We start from the raw sequence: 18,228 nt of genomic DNA, 5'->3' as shown, positions 1-18,228 counted from the left end.
AACGGATTCGGATCTTCCAAGCCTCCGCATCACCTCGATCTCATCGACCTTCCCTCGCCGCATCACGATATCTCTCTGCAGCTCCACTCCGATCCCATCGCCTTCTCTTCCCCGAATCCTCTCCCGTCCTTCATCCTCTGTTTTCAGGTAATTTCGCTCTCCGGAGCTGCCCTTTCCTCCGAGCTTGTCGCGGTTGTGAACAGATCGAACTTTCTTCTTTTTCTCCGGTTCGAATTTGGAGTGGATTTCCTTTCATTTTGCTTCTTGTTCGTGATTGCAGGGTTTCGGGTTGATCATGGATTCCATTTCCGTCTGCAAGCCTGCATTCAAAACTCCTGTAAGTCACTGGTTACTTTGTGTTCTATTTTCTCTGTCGTCGTCATTCAGCCGTTCGATTGAAGTAAAATATGAGTGCTGGTTGAATGATCTTTAGTAATGGATATAATGTTTATTTTATTTGAGGATTCGTGATCCAGATCACTAATGGTAGTCGTTCTAACAAAAGGAGCGTATCTTTTCTTATTATGATCGGCCACTTCTCTATTGGTGCGGATTATAGTAGTCATTATATCAAATTGATGATCAGTATTGAGCTCTAAAACTCGCCTTTTAATATCATATCCAAGAAAATATCGTCTGTGGGAAGTAGTTACATGGTTTTGAGCTGCTTTGAGCTCCTTGATCTAGGGGTCATTTGGTTTTTCTTGCATTTTTGAGTTATCTAAGCCATTCCATCGAAGTGATTAATAAATTTCATGGTGAATATGCATATAAGACATATAGATAGGTTTGTCATAAACCAAGCGATGAAGTCTGAGAGTTATTGACAGTGTGCAGGGGGATTTTATTTCTAAGAAAAATAGACGGTTAATGATCCAAATTAACAATTGTGAGGTGTCTGTGATTGAATGATTTAACTTGAAAACAAGGCATCTGTTACTTCTAAATACTACTCCTTGGTGACTAGGACTAACAGGCTTTGCATTCCTTGGAATTTGTTCGTGATTATTTGATCATGCTAGGAAAAACCTTGTTTTTAATCAGGTCAAGTATCTCTCTGGTTTTATGACCAACCCTGGTTGCTGCATTTTATGCAGATTGGAAGTGCAACTCTTCATAGGTTCTGTAATTGCTGGAGCTGTATCATGGAAGTAGGATTTTCACGAGGATAGCAAAATAATTGTTATCTCAAAATATATAAATTATTTCAGTTCATGGGTCCTAATAAAAACTCATTCTATCCCCTTTGTTCATTTACTATTTCTTCTTCAAATATCTCCAGGGTGCAATTCATGGTTGTCTTATGACTCTTATCAAATGAAGTTGAATGCACCTTTCCTATATGTGATGCTGTCACTATTCGCAGTATGTTTGGCTTATTCATTTTGATGCGTAAGTTTGTGATATTTTTGTCAATAGGGTTTGTTATTGAGACCTGCTGGAGGGATAAAAGGCTTGCAGTGCAGCTTTATTGTAGGATATTCTCCAAACTTCTGCAAAGTATGTACTCCCAAAAAAATGACTAACCGTATGACTTGGAGATCAAAAAATCATGGCGGAGCTCTTAATATGACTTGCCAGAATAGGAAGATTCTTGTGGCAAATAGAGGAGAAATTGCAGTTAGGGTGATCCGAACTGCACATGAAATGGGAATACCTTGTGTAGCTGTGCACTCTACAATAGATCGGGATGCTCTTCATGTGCAGCTTGCAGATGAGGCAGTCTGCATTGGTGAAGCACCAAGCAGTCAGTCGTAAGTGCTGCCTTTTCTTGTTACTTTTGATTAACACTCGATTTTGTTAAAACAAGTCATAGAAGTACTAATTAAAACAACCACTACTTGTGCATTCTTGAATTTTTGCTGCTTATTTGGTTCAAAGAGAATGTTTCTACAGATGTTTATTTATGTGTGTGTTCTTGCATTTTTGACAGGTACTTGTTCATTCCAAATGTTTTATCTGCTGCTGTTAGTCGTAAATGTACCATGTTGCATCCTGGTTATGGCTTCCTAGCTGAGAATGCTGGTTTTGTTGACATATGCAAAGAGCATGGAATAAATTTTATTGGGCCCAATGTAAGCAGTTTTTACACTGATACCTGGAGTCATGAATTTATGATTTAGACATTTGATGAAAATTTTAATATAAATACGTTGACATTTGATTAAAAGTTTTAATATAAAGTATGTATTTTCTTGTCTCCTATGCATTTCAAAAGGCCATCATAATTTCTTTTCTTTTATCTGATATTCGGTGTTCCAACGATGCTTCAAACTTGAGAGTGTTAACTTTGCTTTTCTTACAAGATTTGATACTCTTGGCATGCACACTTGTTATCTTAAGTTCAATGGTGGTGTTATGCAGTCTTAGTTTGATATGAAGATTCTCTAAATATCCATTGAATGATCAATGTACTTTTCATTATCTCCACTGCTTATAAAGAACTTTAAAAAATTTTTTGCTCCTTGTTATGGTGCTCAGACAAATTAAATAGGCGAGGAATGTGTCTCTGACTTAAATACTTTTTCGGGTGTTAGATTCCTTTCTGTTTGTATTATTAAGTCATTTCAAAGTCAAGCTATAGAGCATCTAAAATAGTACACTTTGATACATTTGTTTATTATTTCGATAAAAAGGTACCTAGAGGTATAAGTAGTACTTAAGGATGCAAATTTAGAAAACAGTGTTTATACATGGGAACTTATTTGCCCAATAACCCTACATCTTTTAGTTGATTGAGCGCACAAGGTTAATCACCTAATCCAACCAATGGATGTAGAACTCAACTTGCAGATCAATTTATTGTAAAATCATATACATATGTGGTATTTTTGCTATTGCATGGCATGAACTCATGAGAGTAATCTGCTTTTAATCCTTTGCCAGTCTGACAGCATTCGAGTAATGGGTGATAAATCTACAGCTAGGGAAACAATGAAGAAAGCAGGTGTCCCTACCGTACCTGGAAGCGATGGACTCTTGCAGGTAAAGAAAGACTTCCTTCGGACATCCATTTTCTTTACAAATGGCATGGATTGTATCATCTTCAGAATTTGATTTACTCACATATCATGCTTGATTCCATGCTCTAATGGCTAAAATTTTTGTTATTTATAGTCAACAGAGGAGGCAGTGAAGCTTGCCCATGAAATTGGCTTTCCTATCATGATCAAGGTACATATTTCTTTTCTGAGATGGATTGATGTCACCATGGATTGACGTTACTAGTCCTTTATCTCTATTATTACTCAGGATATACTAACAGATTCTTTATGTTACCTTAAAGAAACCCCCCCCCTTTTTTTTTTAATAAAACCATGCATCTTAAGATTTATACTGTTTAAGAAAGAATCAGAGAAAAGAAGTTTACAAAAAAGATTATTTTCTTCATGTCACGGTTTTGAAGTTTACAACTTCACAATTTACACTGCATCATGGATTATGGATTTGACTCACCAATTATTTTGATGTTATTATTCCAACAAACTGATTTCATGATTTTATTATGGTCACAAATTGCCTAAGTACTTTGATCAAATGAGTGTTGGTATTTGTAGTTTATCATAATCCCGTCAAAAGCTTGAAGCCTGATATTTAAATTTTCTGTTAAAAGCCTAGGGAGTTTTCTTTGGCATGGATGATGCAGAGGAATGGTGAAACGGATTTCTATGCATGTTGAGGACAATGTACATCAATAGTTACTCTTACTGAGAAGATGATACTGGCTCTTCCTCTTTTTTGCTGTTTTCATGAAAACTGTAGCAATTGTCTGAACAAGAGAAACTCAAAACTTTATTCTTGAGAAAAAGAGAAAAATGATACTCAAATAGGTTTGGTACAACAGTTCATGGGAATTGTTCACTAAGAAATTTCTAAATTTGACCTGGTCCTGTATTGCTTTTTGGCATGCTGTTTATATTTGAAGTTGTTTATGACAGAGTGTTTTAATTTTCTTATCAACCATTTCTCTTATATCAACTAATTGTTTGGTACCCATGCTGTTGCTACTGCTATAGAGTTTCTCTCAACTTCCCCTGAGCTAATTTTTGGGTCAAGATTTTCATATTAGATAAGTTGATAATCTGTCTACATTGATTCTTAGGCTCGTTTGTGACATCAAATGCATCCTCGTCTGGTTTTGTTGCTTACAATTCTTATATCTGGAGTCATAAAGTTGCCAAAACTTTTTAGATTGAATTAACTTGGCTTTTGGAACATCTGATTTGGTTTCCTTTATATTCTTCCCTCTTTCTTTTAGGCAACTGCTGGTGGTGGAGGGCGTGGAATGCGTCTAGCTAAAGAACCTGAAGAGTTTGTGAAGTTGCTACAGGTAAGCTATATGCCCAATTTCTACTGCCTAACGCTATGACTTATTTATGCCCTTTTTCAAGGTCACCATTTTGGCAAAGGGGCGTGAAGTGGTTTGAGTTCAGGAAGGAATTACCTGTTTTTCAAAATTCAACTTTAACCGAAAAATGTGTTTTATCTAGTTAGTAGCCCTTGTATATGTTGTTCTGTGATCTCCTTGACACACTCCACATTAATGTAAACCAGATGGTACATGTTCTCTGAGGACTGGTTGATTTGTACAAGTGCATGTGTTTTCGGGTGCATGTGCTTTGTTTGATACTGTCCAGCAAGTTAAAAATATCCTGCTTGGCAGATGTTACATGGTATGCATAATGACCACTATAGCAACTCTAATTCAATTGCTTGTCCTTTTGCATGTTGTAGTAAGTGCTAGCTATGAAAGCAATATCTGTAACTGAATAGGTGGATGAATTTGTCATCATCTTCAGATATAACAGAACAATAATTTAATGGTCACCTTGGTAATGTGTGGGTGATTCCATCATTTGTTATCCTCCATGTAGATTTAGATTCATCCTACTCTCGACATAGCACAGATTGTAGTTTAGTATTAGGTGAGTATAGCTGGGTCCTTTGAGTCTTAGTTAGGTTAGATTGAGTCATTTTTATGTCTTTTTTCAGATTTTTTTTACTTTTACAAATTTCAATTTTTTTCTATTAGAAGATTGAGGCTTTGTTAGATTGTGATATAGTTTGATTTTCTGTGTGGTGTTAAGTTAACCTGAATTTTTTAATCTAATTAAGTTTGTATGTTGGATGAATTTGGTCAAATCATTTTGTTTCCTGTGTATGTTTAATTTGGGTAAAATTTTGGCATGTTTATGTTCAGTATGTTAAACATAGGAGTCCAAGCTCAGTTAAAATAGAGTCTTACGGCAGTAAGTTACTGCTCATGGGTAGTGTAGCTGCTACAGTAACATGATCTTTCTGGAGTCCTAGGGAAGATCAACGGTTTCCTTCTGCAGATGGATCAGATGGGCCTCTTAATCTTGCTGTCAAGTACTGTCAAAAATTCCTATTTGAACTTATTAACTAATCCCATTCTTTTACAGTTGAATATGACTAGAAAGCAGAAACTCCAGAATATCTGATTTTTTTCTGAAAAGATTATATTGCACTTTCTTTTATTTAGAACTTTTTTTGTTAAAGGAGCTTCAATATGGAACAGTTAAAATATGTGAAATATGAGATTAGTTAAAATACTGAGCCATCTATATTCAGACACTTTGGATTTCTGTTAAGGTAAAGAATATATTTAGGAAGTTCTGGTATAAAGGCCAAAATTATCCTCTGAAGCTAGAACGAATCCATTAACTGATGATTCCATGTGGATCATGGTTTTCAATTATAGCTTCCACTTGGACAATGATAAATTATAGTTCCAGTATCTTGAGAATTCTGTTTCTACATAATTATTCTGTTTGAGCCATTCTTGGTTTTGGAACACGATCACTACCACAGTTGCACTTTAAACAGTACTATCTCTTATATGCAGCAAGCTAAGAGTGAGGCAGCAGCTGCATTTGGAAATGATGGGGTTTATTTGGAGAAGTGTATCCAGAATCCAAGGCACATCGAGTTTCAGGTAAAGCCTCCATGTTTATGGTATAAATAGTAAGACACTGGTAAACTGAGAGAAATATTCATTATTTCTATATGCTTAAACTAAGCTTGCTTAATTATATGCTAAAATTCAAGGCATTAGATTTTAGTTTGCTAACTATGTTTTTCAAGTTCAACATCTTGACTGGATTGGGACATTATTTTGCAATTTATTAATCTATCTTGAATTTTTATGAAAGAAATAATATTAATTAAAATAAAGTTGTTTCAGCCACTGTAATAAATTATGACAAATAATTGAATTTATCAGAAACTTTCTTGTGTAATGCATTCCTATTTACAATTGAATTTCAATTTAATATGGCAAGATCGAAGGTCTGGAATTTGCTGAAATTGTAATGACATTCTGTATAATTATTATAAGGTGACGGATGGATTAGTGAATATGAAAGACCAATGTGACGCTATTGTTCATTATATTTCATGAACACTAACTATATCTCTTAGTATATCTTTTCTCATTCTTCATTCTCTTAAATGATGTCATAAATCCATGATACCACATTTCGGTATCACCATGATTATTTGTTTCTAAATCAATTACTTCCTTGTATTGATACAGCATGTGTAAGTAAGCATGACAAATAATGCCTTACAGAAAGTTCACCCAAATATTCATCAACTTTAGCATGATTGATACTGCACATGTATCGGTATTACTATTTCTTTTGTGTCATTATAGGTTCTTGCAGACAAATTTGGAAATGTTGTGCATTTTGGAGAGCGTGATTGCAGCATTCAGGTACTTAAATATATGTTCTGTTTTCAACGCAATTTTATAGTTAATCTGTGTTGTTAACTTTAACTACCTGGGTGCTCCCTAGTTAGCTAACTGGATCAGAGTTTTCTGGCTCTATCTAAAGATCTGTGTTGTTTTAAATACCTTGAACTGTCAAAATTAATCTCTTTTAACAATTCATCTTGCTATATTTGTTTATTTGTAAGTACTTTTATGAAATTTAACTACTATATCTAGAGGCACTTTAAGCTGAATGAACAGCTACCTTACCAGCACAGCTTGCAGTAATCATTCCGTCATTTGGTTTATCTTTTCACATTAAGTTGATATTGTATGATCAAGTTATTACGTTTTAGGGTTCCTTCTATCCTATTGTCTGTGCTCCTGGAACTTTCTATCTTGCTGAATCTAGACCTGTATGAACTCCAATTATTGATCTTGTACAATGTATACTTGTTACGGTGAAGGGGCCAAAAGGATGAAACATATGGCTGTATGTTTTCTTACTTTATCTAGTGAGATTTTTTTCAGTAATAATTAGTGTTTTGACATTTGCAACATTTCCTAACTGTGTCATATGTAAAATATTTTCTGATTAAATTTTTTGTGCTTTTAGATGAGTTTGCAATTGTTTGTTGTTTGATCAAAATCATAATTGATTTTGGGAGCTATTCTGGCTGCTAAATACAAACACAGAAAATTAATTGAAAAGGACAATATCATGTTGAGTTTTTCATGAATTGAATAGAATTGACATCTCGAGTGGCAAATACTGTGTTATCATTGTCAACCACTGATGTCTTGATTGACCACTTAACATATTTGGATTCTTTATGCCCAAGTAAAATTTTGATTTTGTTATTCTTTAATCCCTAAAATGCTAAAATGCTGTTTATCAACCCTGAAGTACAAGATTTTTCTTTAAGAAGAACAAATAGCCAGAGAAAAACACCTGAGAATTAATCTCATCATGTGAACTGAAATGATTTGACAGAGAAGAAATCAGAAGCTTCTCGAGGAAGCTCCTTCACCTGCTCTGACACCAGAACTACGGAAAGCTATGGGTGATGCAGCTGTAGCAGCTGCTTCGTCTATAGGTTACATTGGTGTTGGAACTGTTGAATTTCTCTTGGATGAAGGAGGTTCTTTCTACTTCATGGAGATGAACACCAGGATTCAGGTATTGATGGTTGTTATGGCTCATGTTTGCTTTTAAAACTTGGAAAGTTGCTTTATGCTTTAAGAAAAGTTCGGATGGAAACCAGGTAGAACATCCTGTCACGGAAATGATTTCTTCAACTGATTTGATCGAGGAACAAATTCGAGTGGCTCTTGGAGAGAGGCTGACGTACAAACAGGTGAAAAGGATGTTTTACAATTTATTTTAGTAATTGATTCTATTGGGCCTATAACCTATGTTAATGTGCAATCAACAGGAAGATATTGTTCTTAGGGGACATTCAATTGAGTGTCGCATTAATGCAGAAGATGCTTTCAAAGGATTTCGTCCTGGGCCTGGTATTCTCTGTTCTTTAATCTTAATGAATAGTTTCTAGCAGCAATATCCCCTAATAATACGAGTTTATAAAATCTTTGATTTGTGTCTTCAAGTTTTATCGTAAGTGTTCTATTCAAGGTTCTTTTATTTTCCTGTACATGCAGGGAAAATAACCTCATACTTGCCATCTGGAGGTCCCTTTGTGAGAATGGATAGTCATGTTTACCCAGGCTATGTGGTTCCTCCAAGCTATGACTCTCTACTTGGAAAGGTGCCTTTGTTGATTTATTCCTTGCTATTTAGTACGTTACAGATGATCATGTCATTTGCTGTTCTGTTATGAGGTTGCCCTAACCAATCATATCTTTCTGAACTATTTTTGTCCACTTATGTTTAGCTTATCGTTTGGGCACCAACCAGAGAGAAAGCAATAGAAAGAATGAAAAGAGCCCTGAATGACACTGTTATCACAGGTTGGTGAGCTATTAATGGCACTGTGAATCATAAAACTTAGGATATTATTTTTGGTAGTTACTTTTGTCATGTGACAACACTGACACTGTCATACATACATATGGAGGAGTACATGGCATTATACTTATCTCTTTGCATCTGTGTGTCATCTCCTGCATTTCAAACACTACACTTTTATGCAAAATTGCATGTATCCCTCCAAAATGTATTTGCCCCTTCAAATTTATGTTTAGTGTGTATGGATATATATCAAGGTTTGCTGTATAGTGGCAACCGCCTGGTATAGATGGCATATACCTATCTGACAAGAGATTAGTATGGGCGGTACATACTAGTATGTCGATACATCCCATCGTATCATATGTCGGTATGTCGGTACATACCATACCGATGATTGGTCGGTACACTTGTTTGGATTGGTAAGACGAACCATGATATATATAACCTTTCAAGATTTAAATACTTGCAAGTATACTATTGTAGTAAATCGTGGTCAATTGAAGACTAGCATAATGACACTGAAACTCCAAAGCAAATACCTTTAAAAAATATTGCATATACATCCCTCCAAATTTGTATTTTCCCTTTTTATTTAAGTTAGGAAAAAAGAGTCAAATTATCAGTGAGAAATGATAAGGGACATCTTAGGTTTTTAAAAGTTTTGTTACATTTTCAAACTTGTTAATAACAACGGGTGGTAGAGGTTAAAATTTAGGGAGCCAACATGTTTTTCACAAACCTTGAAATGATAATGTGTAAAATACCTTTCATAATGTTATGAGGGTGGATAATATATATGCTACATTAAATTACCCTTTTTGGGGATCTTTTAACATGTCAACAATTCTTCCCTTGTTAATTACATTAAATATTTAACATTTGCTTGCCACTTTTGCCTTGTTTTGCTTTCTGTAAAGGATTTGATGGAAGAGGCATTTACCTGAGTTTGCTATACCTTTATTTAAGTTGCATTATAGAAGTAAAAAGTGTCTTTTCATATGATACACAAAATCTGAACCTTCTTTTTCTTATAGAATAGGTAGTATGATTCTTTAAATAACTATGAGCACTGAAGAGTTTATTTTCTAAAAGCAGCCCACTTGCATATGCTTTATGTGATAAATTTACAAATTATGCTAGTTGATTTGTCATATAGGATGCTTTGTTCTAAACATGTTTCCAACAACTGATTATTAGTATCTTATCTGGACAGGGGTTCCTACCACAATTGAGTACCATAAGCTAATTCTTGACGTCGAGGTATTAAATTCCTGTTTGCTGAAGGCTTTTCTTTTGTTCAATAATTCCCAAAGATTCTTGCTTGCAACGAGAAAATTATGCTGAGAAATTCTTGGTTCCTGACTTTTCTCATCTATGCATGTTTATGGAAACACAGGACTTCAGAAACGGAAAGGTGGACACTGCATTCATACCCAAGCATGAGAATGAGTTGGCTGCAGTGAGTATCTGTGTCGCTTCTAATTCCTGAGATGCATCTATCTGATGAGAGTTGAACCATTTTCTTTCAATGCAGCCCCATAAAATGATCCTGTCTGCATCCGAAAAGGAGCTTTCTCTATTGAGCAATTAAACTCATGTCTGGTGCACACATTCTTACTGGTAGAAGATTTTGTCACCAGAATAACCATTTGATCGTCTCTTCAAGCTTCTACCAAGAATTTGCGAGGCATTCTGCCTTCGAGGTATTTTAATCAAAATAACTTGCAAATTTGTGTCGGCGTAGTATCAGCTGTAGATTTTTTATAGATGTGGATTCCCAGATTGGTTTTTTTTTTTCTGGACTAATTATGATTTGTTAAGCATTGTGATGATACCACTCTCCGATGTTTTAGTCATGTCTTAGTAACTTGGAAATGTATTGCTTGAGAACTCAAGACAGCCTAATTCGTTACTTGAATTTAATTGTGTCTAAAACTATTTTAAACCACTTTTCTGAGTTTGAATTTACCCATATTTATATCTGAAATTTTTATTTGACTTATTTTATATCTGAATCGCATTCATATGTTGATATCAAACAAATACGAGTACTATCGGGGGTTCTGTCAGCTGACTAAAAGCAGATGCGGATTTGATTCTCCGATCCGCATCCGATTTGTTTTCAATCAAACGCGGACCGGTCTTGTAGCACCAAATTGAACCGGTTTTATTAGTAGATTTGGACCAGTCCGCCAAGAGGGTGACGATGTATCGTCTCTGAGCAGGCGTCGTCCGAAAAGGCCAACCCTAAATTCTAGCCGTCGCAAGCGGCCGCCGAGATGCCGCCTAAGTTCGATTCGACCCAGGTCGTCGATGCCTACGTTCGCATGACGCGTGGCGAGGTGGTTGCCGCCGGCTCCCTCGCGCCCAAGATCGGGCCCCTGAGGCTCTCCCCGAAGAAAGTCAGAGAGGACATCGCCAACGAGACAGCGAAGGAGTGGAAGGGCCTCCGCATTACCGTCAAGCTCACCGTCCAGAATCGGCATGCCAAGGTCACCGTCGACCCCTCGTAATGAACGCCCTCAAGGAACCGCAAGAGGACCAAGAACATCAAGCACAACGGCAACATCTCCCTTGACGACGTCGTCGAGATCGCCAGGGTCATGCGCCCCAGGTCCATGGCCAAGGACCTCGCCGGCACCGTCAAGAAGATCCTCGGCACCTGCGTCTCCGTCGCCTGCACCGTCGACGGGAAGGACCCCAAGGATCTCCAGACAGAGATCTCCGGCAGCGACGTGGAGGTGCCGCTCGAGTGACACCAGGTTACACTTGCATCCCCATCATTTTGCTTCAAGTTCTTCCCTTTCTTGCTGTTGCATGAGACTTCATGGTTTCTGGATGCAGTTTAATTGCAGTGCAGTATCATCGTCGATTCTTCATCTGGTTACAAACGGTAACATTTCAATCAAAATGCCACCTTTTTCTAGCAAATGATGCTTTTCTGTTGTTGATTTGATTTATGCTAGGAAGTAAATCTAGAATTCTACAAGTTTGATGTTTGAAACCTTATAGTGTAAATGCTGCTTCATTCTTGTCAGCTCACTTGGAACATTCATAACATCTAATGTTGATTTCAAAGGCAGACTCGCTGTGTTTACAGAGACGAGAAGGGATTTTATTTGATTGACAAATCATTAAAATGATGAAAGCCAACTCAAAACGAGCCCGATGTGTTCACCGCCTGCCGTTGAATCCACATCAAACGGCTGATATCTTGCCATCCGTTGCTGCCTCATCCACCCTCACCTTGCTCCCGCAGCAGCACGCCGCCTTCTTACGCTCCGGGACCGGGCCGACGGCCGCCTCCCTCCTCTCCAAGAACTCCCGGTTCTCCTTCCACACCTCCCCGTTCTCGTACACCTCCTTCTTCCATATCGGCACCGATGCCTTCACCTCGTCGATGACGTAGCGGCACGCCTCCATCGCCTCCGCCCGGTGCACCGCTGACGCCGCCACGAACACGCTCGCCTCCCCCACACCCACCGTCCCCAGGCGGTGCGCCACCGCCACGCGGAGGACCGGCCAGGCCGCGCGGGCCTCCGCGCACACGGCCGCCAGCCGCCGCGCCGCCATCGGCACGTACGCCTCGTACCGGAGCTCCACCACGCGCTTCCCCTCGAAGGTGTCGCGCGTCGTGCCCTCGAAGGTGGCGATGGCCCCCGCCGCCGGGTCGCGCACGTAGTCAACGTACCTGGCCAGGTCGATCGGGCCGGAAGACGGCTCCAGGATCTCGATGAGGTCCTTCTCCTCCGCCTCTACCTTCTCCTCCTCTGCCATGGGGAATCTGCAAGTGGCAGAGTCGGTCTCTTATCTGGACCGAAATCGCACCCGGTTCTTTGTTTCGTACGATTGGTTAGGGTTAGGTATCGGCCGACTAAGATAAAAATGGGAGCTACATCCACCGTTCATTGCCGCAGCTGCCTCAACCCGACATCCTTCTTCCACGAAGGCGGGCCACGAGGAAGAGGGAAGCAGCGGATGGCCATGCGATCTCTGCGTTTGCGCATCTTAAAGCATGTGAGAAGAAAATATACGTTTTGATAGAGATACTTTATGATTATATCATAAAAAATAGGAGAATACGAAAAAAAATTAAAGCCCTTATCCACGTGTCTACGGTTGAAGATTGATGTCCTGTGTTATTCACGTCACAAATATATATATATATATATATATATATATATATATATATATATATATATATATATATTTGTTATCAAACCATATTTTGTAACTCTATCCAATAATAATTTTAATTAATTCAAATCATCCACATTTATGACTCCCACATAAATTCGTGTTATAAGTTTCTGAGATATCATAAAATGATGTGTGGAGAAATCAACTGTCTTTCATGATAATGATGACACCTGGCATCATTTTTGTAAAAGGAGGTATTTACAGGAAAAAAAAAGGGCTTATTTAGAAAAAGCCAAATAAGTTGGGCCTTTGGCGAAAAATTCCCCGAGAGAGAAAAAGCCCCATCTCGGCCGTCACAAAGACCCATTACAGAGCACACCGGCAAAAGGAACCCTAAAAGCCTCTTCCTTTCTCGCCGGGAACGAAACCCTCGAGTCGCAAGAATGTCTCAGGTATTCCTCTCCTCATCTCTTGGTTTATAGTTTCACCGATTTGTTTTGATGGATTGTTTGCCCGTTGGATCGTGTCCGGTCCTTGATCTGTCGCAACTCCTCGTTGATGTGGTCAAATGAATCTTCTCCTTCAGATTTCTGTTTCACTAAGTAATCGTCTGTAGATTCCGGTCTTATTGCTTACTCTCGTATTATGGTTTCCCTATTAGATCGTTTCCAGATGATCCGTCGTCTGTTCGTGAAGTGTTCATAGTCTGATCATAAGCTAATATCTGTTCCTTCGTCTGTTCGTGACGATTCTCGGATGTTGCTAAACTTCAATTTAGGATAAACTCGTTTTAATCGAAGTTTTATCAGTTTAGTGGTATCAGAGTCTTCAACATATGCTTATTTCTATGTTTAATGTCCAGTAAATAGGTTAAACCTTTCTTTTCTGTAACTCTTTTTGCTGTTTTCATTATATATTGCCGCACAATTTAGCACATCAATTAAAATAGTGGCGGCAGCTTATGAGGAATCTTTGAATCCATCATTATCATCAATATTCCTCCTCGTATTGAATAGGCTACGATTTAGCTTTAGCGATTTCATTTATATCCGAATGAGCACCCTCAAAAGCCGCCACTATTTTCAGAAGAAATCCAGCAATAGAACTATGGTAATGTGTGTGCTGTTAATTTGCAGGTTCTTTGATACCAAATTGAGGCTACTTAGATGATTTTCTATGAGTGATATTTAGTACTTAGTTTTGTATTTGACAGCTCACTATCCTGCCACTTTATGTGCTTTGTTCTGCAGGTGGATAATCGAAGCTCATCTGCTGGCAAGCGGGCCAGAACTGATGGTATGAACAGACTTTTATATGATCATCATTTATTATGTTTATTGCCCACTGAAGAAAATCAGGGATCAATATAATGATTTTCTTCAAAAGGTGGCCGCCGAGAAGATGATTGGACATGCCCTAGCTGCGGAAATGTTAATTTCTCATTCAGAACCACATGCAATATGCGGAACTGTGCTCAGTCAAGGCCTGCAGATCATAATGGAGTAAGTCTTGCCTGAGGTTCAATGGATCTAGATCTTTTTAACTCATAACAATTAAATGTGTTTTCAAAGGATATAATGAGGTTAGTGCATCATGCATGTTTATATGCATTACTTTTTTTATGTATTTTTGCCCCCCTTGAAGAAGAATGAAGAAGGTAAGAGGGGTTTGGGGGTTGAGATGGGTCTGCTGCAGCACTATTGGATGCCCGGTTGTGTATGCTCTTTTGCAAACTTGAATTCGTTAGTATGCTTAGACAACTGTGCAAGAGGTCATCATGATGCTTTTTTTTTTTTCATATTTTCTTTTAGTGGCTCTCTCTTCATTTTGTCGGTCACTTTCATAAAGCTTAAGGCTTATGTTTTGTTTTTTCCTTTTTGATAAGCTCTGGGCATGTAAAAGATGTTCACTGACATTGCAGGAACTGAAACAATAATTCTTCAGTCACAATTCTGTTTTCCTCCTTTTGATGGGTAGAATCTGTATTTTCATACTTATGTGCTAGTATTGTTATTGTCCAGAAGTCTGCACCGAAGCCTATGCAAGCTCCACCCCCTTACTCCTCTGCAGCTGGCTATATGGGTTATGGTACTCCATCTTCAATGTATCTTCGTGCTCCACCATACGGGTCTTCCTTTTTTAATGGTCCAGCACTGCCTCCTTATGATATGCCTTTCTCTGGAGGCTCTGCTTATCATTATGAGTATGGCAGTCGCCTTTCTATTGGGAGTCCATATGGACCATTCCATATGTCTGGACCTCCACCTTATTCTAGTGGATCTATGATGGGAACAGGTAGTGACCTTTGCCTATGCAATTATTTTTTTCAAAGTAAGCCAGTAACTTTTACCATTCATTTTTCCGATGATCATGACAATGTTTTCTGATAGGAACACATTTTATCAAATTGCAAGTTTTATTATATACACAAATTTTAGCAAGTTGGAAAGCCTATTACACTTACCGTTGGGTGGTATAAAAGATCTACCAATATACTGGATGTTCAAGGATTACAATTTGAAGAATTACAATTTAGTGGTATAAAGCCTAATACAATACACAAATTGTTGAGAATTACAATTTCATATCATGGATGTTCAAGGCCTCCAATTTTCTTCAATTTGGAGAGGGGATATCAATTTGTGTTTGTTTTTCTTAATTATTATTATTTTTGACTCTAGTCAAATGACTAGAAGCCTGTTGATACCGAATTTGATGTTCTTTTTCACTTCCTTTATCTGTGCCAGTTTAATGTCTATGTCTGTTCTAACTTTTTCTTATTTATTAGGTGGTATGTATGGTATGCCTCCTATGGTGGATAGATATGGCTTGGGTATGCCTATGGATCATGGTGCAATGGTAAGTTCTATCAAAGTAAGCTTTTATACCTCATGGTTTAGCCTGTTCCTATACTTGAATTTCACTAGTTGTATTTAGGAACACTGTGTCCTGTATGTATGTTATCCTAAGAATGCCTTAATTGATATTTTCGACCCATCACCTTCTTAAGAGTTGCAAATTTGTTTATATTTCCTGTAAATTCACAACTCTATAATGTCCGCTGAAAATTCTGCAGGGAGCCAGGTCTGGAGCATATTCTGATGAAAGTTCTCAAAACAAGAACACAGGTTCTTGTTCTGATATTTTGATTTTCAAGTGAATTATTGAGATAATTACCAAGGTTTTATCTCTTTATTTTTCATATGCTACAGGTGAAGGACGTGAGAATGATTGGACATGCCCTAATTGTGGCAACAATAATTTCTCTTTTCGAACTGTTTGTAACATGAGGAAGTGCAACACTCCAAGACCTGGAAGCCAGGTTTGAGTACATTGGATTTCAGTCCCTTTTCTCTTGATGAAATACTTGTTGTTGTGTGTTTTAGCCATATGATGTGCTTTTTGTACTTGAATGTGCTAGCTTTTATCAACAATCATCACTGCTGCGCATGTTTGAATGCTGTTACGTGTATTTGCTTTTTTGTAATTTCCCTATCTCATCATTTGTCATCATATAACTGTTCTCTCTCTCTCTCTCTCTCTCACATACACACACATGTGCAGTTTTTTTTATAATATAATATAATATACTGAAGCAATTTTTTTGTATCTGGATTGTGATGGAATACCAATATACTATCAGGAAACACTTGAAATTTTTTCACTCGTGCCAATTTCAAGCTCCATGCTTCCTGTTTTTCCCCTTTCTCCTTGTGAATGCTTGTACTTCTTGCTTTATGCTCAGATCTATAATAAATGCTAACCTTTACTGACCTTTATTTTTCTCAACTGTTGTGCAGGGCTCAAAATCGGAGAATTCAAAAAGTTCCAGTAAGTCCAATTCTCTTTGTGCCTTTTGAGCATACATCACGGGTCTTTTTTAACACATCGTAAACCAAAAAAATGCTTTTAAAAAATTATCTGTGGTATTGGATTGTCTTTATTATCACCTTATTCTTAATGTTGATGCATGATGAGGAGAATAACTTCTGGGCTTCTTTGGTTCATGCCCTTCACTGGCTAATCCTCTTTGTCCTGACATCTTGGTTTGAGCTTTCCATCAGCAGCACTTTGGTTTAATTGTGTTTTTGCCTATACTGCAGAACCAAAAATGCCAGAGGGCAGCTGGAAGTGCGAAAAGTGTAACAACATAAATTATCCGTTCCGTACCAAGTGTAACCGGCAGAACTGTGGTGCAGAAAAACCATCTCACTCAATATCTCATGGGTTGACATCCAGTGAGGATGATCAGGTTCGTTATTGTAAACACATGTACTTATGCTTGTTTCTTATGTTGGGTTTGAGTAGTAATTATTGTGAATATAAAGTACAGAAAAAAGTTCCTTGTATTCTTTTACAAGATATCAGTATTCCTAAAAATTCCACTTTAGCTTCTCTTGCCATATTTTCTATCATGCATTGATACAATATGTGGTTATGTTACAGTGAGTCCTAGGACTGTTGTGAGGGTCAAGAAGGTTCAAAGTCGTCGTCAGCGTCGCACGGTTGGTTGTTTGTGGTCAGTCATGTGTCCTATAGTTGCAGCCATCAATGAGTTTCTCCATCTTCATGTGATCTAAGTTGAGTCAGTGTCGCAAGGTTAAGTTATATGCATCTGGTATCTTGGCTTATACTGGTTCTCTATGCATCTCTTTCACGGAAATGTTCAAATGTTTGGCCAGGTCCAGTTGTGATGGTACTTGCAGGTTGGTTCTGTTGGTTGCTGTTTCGTCATGAAGACTTTTATGTAGTAGTTCAGTTGTGTTTATTTGTTTCTTAGATCATCAAGCAACTGTTATACACTATGTGGATGGTCTCCTTGGTTTCACTATCTTATTTGGAGTCATGGTCTTGGTCTTAATTAGATTTGTGATATGTATGTACCTTGAAAGATGATCCTTCTGAGGGCTTCTACCTTCCAGAATCTAAGATCAAGTTAGTTTTGCTTATTTATTTATTTCTCATTCTCTTCCATCTTGGTGTATCTGGAGAGTTCAGTTCCGGTGATAGAGGGTGGTGGCATTCAGTCGTCTGTCGGATGTCGAACTTTTTGAATCATCTTGTCTACACTGCTTCTTCTCTAAAGAATGCTGGCCCTTCAGTATGTAATCATGCCATATAAACTAAATCTCTAACATGTGCATCGTAAACCATCTCATTTCCTAATCATTGTATGGATTGCATTTTCCTTCAAACTTTCTTTCTTTAATCTTCGCACCAATGCAATGAGCTAAGTTTTGTTGTTTTTGGCCTATTTATTCACTGTACTATTCATTCATTCATTCATTAGCCATTACAGCCGTTTTTAGAAACAACAAAGAACTTGGGACACTGTTAGATGTCGTGCCAAGAATATATTGTGTAGGCGGGTGCTTTCACCTCT

The 18,228-nt window shown here is 37.8% G+C and overlaps 3 protein-coding genes and 1 pseudogene across 5 annotated transcripts; 3 read left to right on the top strand and 1 right to left on the bottom strand.

Moving 5' to 3' along the window:
• The first annotated feature begins 3 nt into the window (after positions 1–3).
• On the top strand, positions 4–10,653 carry LOC135645137 (biotin carboxylase 1, chloroplastic-like). 2 transcript variants are annotated; one of them, XM_065163233.1, is made up of 18 exons: positions 84–147; positions 281–337; positions 1,283–1,365; positions 1,467–1,754; positions 1,934–2,075; positions 2,887–2,985; positions 3,118–3,174; positions 4,259–4,330; positions 5,867–5,956; positions 6,677–6,736; positions 7,728–7,913; positions 7,999–8,091; positions 8,170–8,251; positions 8,396–8,502; positions 8,629–8,704; positions 9,919–9,965; positions 10,102–10,164; positions 10,240–10,653. In XM_065163233.1, exons 4-18 carry the CDS (start codon positions 1,519–1,521, stop codon positions 10,294–10,296), a joined length of 1,467 nt encoding a protein of 488 aa, XP_065019305.1. In that variant the 5' UTR covers positions 84–147; positions 281–337; positions 1,283–1,365; positions 1,467–1,518; the 3' UTR covers positions 10,297–10,653. The 2 variants fall into 2 exon arrangements, with proteins under 2 accessions (XP_065019304.1, XP_065019305.1); XM_065163232.1 differs by lacking the exon at positions 1,283–1,365 and having other exon boundaries at positions 4–147; positions 1,420–1,754.
• A 331-nt stretch (positions 10,654–10,984) lies between these two features.
• LOC103996343 (large ribosomal subunit protein uL11x-like) lies at positions 10,985–11,742 on the top strand (annotated as a pseudogene).
• A 14-nt stretch (positions 11,743–11,756) lies between these two features.
• Positions 11,757–12,573, bottom strand: LOC103996345 (molybdopterin synthase catalytic subunit). Its single transcript, XM_009417255.3, has one exon. The coding sequence runs from the start codon at positions 12,480–12,482 to the stop codon at positions 11,904–11,906; it is 579 nt and encodes a 192-aa protein (XP_009415530.2). The 5' UTR covers positions 12,483–12,573; the 3' UTR covers positions 11,757–11,903.
• Positions 12,574–13,175: 602 nt separating this feature from the next.
• LOC135644064 (ranBP2-type zinc finger protein At1g67325-like) lies at positions 13,176–17,794 on the top strand. 2 transcript variants are annotated; one of them, XM_065161472.1, is made up of 10 exons: positions 13,176–13,297; positions 14,096–14,141; positions 14,232–14,347; positions 14,867–15,140; positions 15,634–15,704; positions 15,922–15,973; positions 16,058–16,167; positions 16,646–16,676; positions 16,949–17,097; positions 17,528–17,794. In XM_065161472.1, the coding sequence occupies exons 1-10, from the start codon at positions 13,289–13,291 to the stop codon at positions 17,537–17,539; spliced, it is 870 nt and encodes a 289-aa protein (XP_065017544.1). In that variant the 5' UTR covers positions 13,176–13,288; the 3' UTR covers positions 17,540–17,794. The 2 variants fall into 2 exon arrangements, with proteins under 2 accessions (XP_065017544.1, XP_065017545.1); XM_065161473.1 differs by having other exon boundaries at positions 13,177–13,297; positions 17,292–17,794.
• Positions 17,795–18,228: the final 434 nt, after the last annotated feature.

The sequence above is a fragment of the Musa acuminata genome, chromosome BXJ3-8 (assembly GCF_036884655.1).
Source record: "Musa acuminata AAA Group cultivar baxijiao chromosome BXJ3-8, Cavendish_Baxijiao_AAA, whole genome shotgun sequence".
NCBI lineage: Eukaryota > Viridiplantae > Streptophyta > Magnoliopsida > Zingiberales > Musaceae > Musa > Musa acuminata.
Note: the sequence above shows the minus strand (reverse complement) of the source record. Positions and strands in the feature narration are given on the sequence as shown.

Excerpts from the sequence above, each read along its gene's own strand:
- LOC135645137 (XM_065163232.1), top strand. The coding sequence starts at position 296 with ATGGATTCCATTTCCGTCTGCAAGCCTGCATTCAAAACTCCT. Across the intron at positions 3,175-4,258 it reads GCTTTCCTATCATGATCAAG|GCAACTGCTGGTGGTGGAGG; the intron begins GTACATATTTCT and ends TCTTTCTTTTAG. Across the intron at positions 9,966-10,101 it reads AGCTAATTCTTGACGTCGAG|GACTTCAGAAACGGAAAGGT; the intron begins GTATTAAATTCC and ends ATGGAAACACAG.
- LOC135644064 (XM_065161472.1), top strand. Across the intron at positions 15,141-15,633 it reads TGGATCTATGATGGGAACAG|GTGGTATGTATGGTATGCCT; the intron begins GTAGTGACCTTT and ends CTTATTTATTAG. Across the intron at positions 15,705-15,921 it reads CTATGGATCATGGTGCAATG|GGAGCCAGGTCTGGAGCATA; the intron begins GTAAGTTCTATC and ends AAAATTCTGCAG.
- LOC103996345 (XM_009417255.3), bottom strand. The coding sequence starts at position 12,482 with ATGGCAGAGGAGGAGAAGGTAGAGGCGGAGGAGAAGGACCTCATCGAG.